The sequence below is a fragment of the Macrobrachium nipponense genome, chromosome 46 (assembly GCF_015104395.2).
Source record: "Macrobrachium nipponense isolate FS-2020 chromosome 46, ASM1510439v2, whole genome shotgun sequence".
Taxonomy (NCBI): Eukaryota; Metazoa; Arthropoda; class Malacostraca; order Decapoda; family Palaemonidae; genus Macrobrachium; species Macrobrachium nipponense.
This window is the reverse complement of record NC_061106.1, coordinates 25,967,831-25,973,103: the sequence shown is the minus strand read 5'-3', so window position 1 is coordinate 25,973,103 and position 5,273 is coordinate 25,967,831. Positions and strand designations below refer to the sequence as shown.

The window sequence follows — 5,273 nt, the reverse complement described above, 5'->3', positions numbered from 1 at the left end:
AATGTCTGAAAAGTGTTAGGAGAAGGTGGAAAGTAAGAGGGAATGAGAATATGAACGGATGTACAGTAAAAGGATTGAAAGGGGTTGCAGCTAGGGGGCCGAAAGGGCGCTGCAAAAAAAAAAAAAAAAAAAAAAAAAAGTAACGCCTACAGTTCACCACATGAGGTCATTGAAGGCACTACTCCTCCTACGGGGAATTGCACCCTATAAACCTCTGCTTTACTTGCTTAACTGACTTCACCCCATTATCGTTACAGAAAGGGAAAAATAAAATAAAGGATGCGTTATCCTTAAAGCATGTTTTATTACAGATACAACATTAAAGCTTTCTTGATTTCTTGAATCATGACGACTTGTTGCAGGACTAGATGGCAAAAAATACAAGATATTTACAAGAATAGGAAGACAAGGCAAATGATAAATAATTTAATATATGTATATATATATATATATATATATATATATATATATATATATATATCAGTGCAGCACGAAGGAACGCGTGCTTGAGAATATCACAAAATCCACGTTCGCACTTGTAAATGTAGAATAAATTACGAAGGTACTTGTTCAAAGTCCCGGTTATCGCTCAACTTCTTACGTGGATTTTGTGATATATAGTGTATAATATAATCTATAAATATATATCTTATATATATATATAATCTATATATATATACTCAAATAATATATATAGGTGTGGGAAATACATCAGATACAATAAAAATAATGTGAAAGAACAAAAATAGCCAGACAGGTCACATCTTTGCTGAGAATGGTAGTAATGACTAGTTTATTCTTGGCGACAAGAAATCAGATCTGGTTGTTCAGAGTACAAAAATCATTCAGATATACAACAGAGTTCAGAAATGGTGAATTTGTATGTATATATCACTATATACATATATTACACACACACATATGTATATAGCACTCGCCCTCACAGCTGTCACATTACATCATATACATCTGTAGACACATACCGAATGTATACTTTTGCATATTTTCAAACAAACACTGTAATAATTATTCACTGACACCGAAATCTTTATAGTTCTCTGAATCTTGGTGCACTGGTTATTCTTCTTCAATATTCATATGGACTGTAATGCACAAATCATACAACTATTAACCATTCCATACATCCGTAGCAATTACCGCAGACACGTACACACGCATGATATATACGTATATATAGTATATGTGTGTGTAAACAAAAGAAATGTACTTAAAAGTCAATGATAAGTAATAAATGCCCGTAAAGAACCTCCTGAAATGATTCGCTGTCATTTAGACTCAGTACATAAGTAATATGGGATTCCATAACCTACGCTGCATTATTTCACAAGAATAAATAAGAGGCAAGAAAACAGAATTAAAAAATTATACATTCTTTGACACACAAACAAAATGGGACGAAATCCCGCTGAAGAAATAAAAAAGAATGCGCTAGAAAATAGCGTCCTGAGAAATAGCAAGCAAGACTAGTAGGAGTGCCCCCTTCTTCTGGTTTCCGTAATTACAGCTATACGTCCAAGGCAGACGAGGGCGCGGTCGCTTGCTCTCGGTCTCATCGCTTACAGAGAAAGAACCCCCAGGGACCTCGCTTACGCTCTTATTTGTAGGAGCTGTTTCTTCAGGGGCTTTTGAAGCTTCAGGTCGAGTGGCGAGGAGCGGCGCTTGCGAGTTCTCATGAAATCTGCAAAAAGAAGAGGAAAGAGGACATTACTTATAAAATTCTGTCGTTATATTCCCTGGGTTTAATTCGTTAAACCTATTTCTGTAGATATTTGTAGCTTCTAAAAGCTGAACATATTCGTAGCACTTTAGTAATCGTCATAGACGCAACAAGCATGCTTTAACAACTATTTAATGAAATGATTTCGTTTTTCGTTTGGTATAGCATACACTGCACCTCGTAATTCCAGGTACCTGATGATTAACCTTTATAATCTTCATAACACGAAGATGAGATATGTCAATATATAGTTCACAGGAGAAAAGAGGTCAAAAGACTAGTAGCTCGATAATTTCGCCTTCCACCAGGCGTCTTCAAGAGCTCTCTTATAACTAAACAGAATAAGTATATACATACAAATCATAAAAAATTTTCTCACTGGAAAAAGAATTAACAGAATAGTTGTCAAAGTTTGAAAAACGGTCAAATTAGCAGTTCAAAAAAGTTAAAAGAGGGCTATTTAACGATTTGGTGGAAGGTCATTTAAACCTTTCTCTGCATTTATACTGTTGGGAAACAATATGAAGGAATAAAGGGTCCAATTTATAAATTATATGCCCTGACTGATATTGAAGTTCTTTTGTTTGCTAAAACATATGCCAGCTGTTTCTCACAAATTTCTTGTCATCGTATCTTTTTCCTTGAATAATATTTCTGCTTTGTTCTAAAAGATAGGACAGCCACAATTATTTTGCACATGTAAATTAACAGCATTTTTTGGTCAATTTGTTCTTGCACAATATCGATGCTGGGAAATTCTCTTACCATTACATTTTATTCTCTTTTCTCCTGTGGAGTATGTTGACATATCTATCTATCTATCTATCTGTATATATATATATATATATATATATATATATATACTATATATATATATATATATATATATAGACTGCAGTAAGAGTACCGGTTGATAAAAGTGACTATCGTCATATAAAAAGGAACTGACACAGTGACTATTGGAAAAGGGTAAAGCTGCAGAAACATTAAATGATTAAATAAATAAATCTTGTAGTATCAGCTAAGTTAGGGTGAATGATTTACGAGATACAAGTAAAATGTTACAGCACGTAGATACGAGACACATCTGTGTGTTTTTTTTTTTAAGAAGGCCGGAATATTCTAGTGACTGTCACACATGAGATAGCAGTCGCTAAAGATTACAAAGGATTTTGATTGGTTGGAATAATAAAAATTCAAGTTTGAGCTGAAAGTGCTTCCAAGATGGTGTAGACAATTACCGACATAAAAGTTACATGATAAATGGAGACCACAGTTGTTAGAAAGTGGGTAAGGTATGTAAGCAGTAAAATAAAAGGAAAGGACAGAAGGAGGGGGCAAATCGATTCAGAAATAATGGTATTTGTAATCAGCTATTACTGAAACCAAAATGCAATTGAGGTGCCAAATATACATTAAACTTATAACTTCTAAACGACTTCTATGTGAAGATACATTTGACTATGCATGAAGGCTGGATGAAAAAAAAAAATTAGGGGGGGGGGGGGGGGGTGGAGCGCGGCGGGCTGAAGTGACCTGCATTGAATAAAAGAGGGACATTACTGAAACAAAGTTTGTTATGGCGTGTTTTGGGAGCGAAAAAATAAGCCCCAAGAAAACAGCGGACGGAGTGACGTTGTATGACGTAAATGGAAAAATTGTTAGGTAAATTTTCGATTTTCGTATTTAATTTGCACGGCAGCAAAAAAGGTCAAAGACTAGGTTTGGGAACTTGAAGATGATGGGAAATAACAAACATTTTTTCTTATGAAAATTATTTTCGTTATATATATCAGTAGCATAAAACGATGCAAGTATGTACGGATTTTAAATGTGCGTAATTACTACATTCTTTCTTGTGTTGGTCTATGCATATAGACATGGTCCATAGTAAACGAACCACATTTATCATTATTTCTTCATTCCAACCTAATAATTGTGTATATACATTTATTTATAAACAAATATTATACATATACTATATATATATATATATTCTATAAGTGCACATACAGTATACACAGATCTATATATGTCATTACTTAGTGTGAAAACAACGTACAATTCATTTACCTGTAATGCAAGTTTGCTTCAGTTTAGTGTCCTTGATCGCTTGAGCGAGGACACGAGGTCCTTCCTCGGCGTCACCGTCGTTGCCCTCTCTCGGAGGAGTTGCACTGCATCTTCCAGGGGAATTATTGCACGGCGCTAATGCACAGGCCCCACAAGAGGTATGTCTTGAGGATTCCACACTTATTGCACAGTCAACTTTGGTTTCATCGGAGGCAGGTTGTGTGACACCTGGAGCAGGTTGAGGCTGCTCCATCGAGTTCGTCCAAGGTCGTGTCTGGTCATCGGAAGTTCTGGAGGGGATCTTTTCGAACGCTTTGTCGTCTGCGGCAGAGTCTGTCGTGCTAGACGCCACAGGCGTCCACTGAAAACGTCCTTCTGGCAATGGAACGCCTTGCACGGGGTCGAAGTTCCATTTCTTGGCGAATTCTTCAGATGAAATTGTCAGAAGGGTTTCGGCCAGACGAATGTTCAGCTTGACATTGTTGACGCCGAGGAGGGACAGGGCTCGTCTCGCCCTTCCTCTTTTCAGAAGGAAAGTGCTCGTCTTCATGACGCCCGCTTTCACAGAGAACCCAACGACCATCTTTTATAATGTCTCACCAAAGCAGAAACTCGTATCTTTACCCGAGCGCGCGAAGCCTCCCCAGCATCAACAGACTTCCCACCAACTCGGAATCGGGCGCCAGACTACTTCCCGTGACATCACTAGCCGCGCAGAACACCTTTCATGGGTTGAGGGAGGCGGAGACAATCAGCGATTTTTTGGGCGTGGCCAAAATAGTGATGCCGGTGTGTAGGATGAAAAGCAACCGTGGTTAAGTATACCTCTTGAAAGTACTTTATATATTTTCAGTTGAGAGTATCGAAAGCAGAATAACATCAGAAGAAGACGTCCAAAATTTTGACGACGACTTATTTTGGTAACAAATTAAATTATGTTTGTTTTTTGTACCTGTCTTGCCTTCGTAGCATTCGCTACAACCAGGAACTCGTTTCTATTGGTTCCGATCACTCTGGGCGGAGCTAATAATAGTCGTAAACACCTAGGCTTTGAAAGTGTAAAAAATATTACTACAGTATAGTATTATTTGTTTTGCTGTTACTTTAAAGACCAGTGCCAATGTTGTATTCCTTAGTTTATTAAAAGCTAATACAGTATGGAAATAACAATCATATCCATATTGCTGTATCCATCATATACGTTATCATTATGAATAGAGTAGGCTGTGTTCGACTCTTCAGTGTTAACACTTATAACAATTATATAGTTTAATTCGCCTCAAGGCCATGCACAAATAAACTAGGCAGACACAATTCAGTAAGAAAATACTATCACAAGAAGATAAAGCGAAATCCTGATCATATGTAGCCAAACATTGCAGGAAGTAATAATAATAATAATAATAATAATAATAATAATAATAATAATAATAATAATAATAATAGTTCATGTTACTGAATG

At 36.4% G+C, this 5,273-nt stretch overlaps 1 protein-coding gene across 1 annotated transcript; it reads right to left on the bottom strand.

The window, feature by feature from the left end:
• Positions 1-703: 703 nt before the first annotated feature.
• On the bottom strand, positions 704-4,615 carry LOC135214589 (uncharacterized). Its single transcript, XM_064248935.1, has 2 exons — positions 3,812-4,615; positions 704-1,699 (listed from the first exon to the last, which is right to left on the bottom strand). Exons 1-2 carry the CDS (start codon positions 4,392-4,394, stop codon positions 1,608-1,610), a joined length of 675 nt encoding a protein of 224 aa, XP_064105005.1. The 5' UTR covers positions 4,395-4,615; the 3' UTR covers positions 704-1,607.
• Positions 4,616-5,273: the final 658 nt, after the last annotated feature.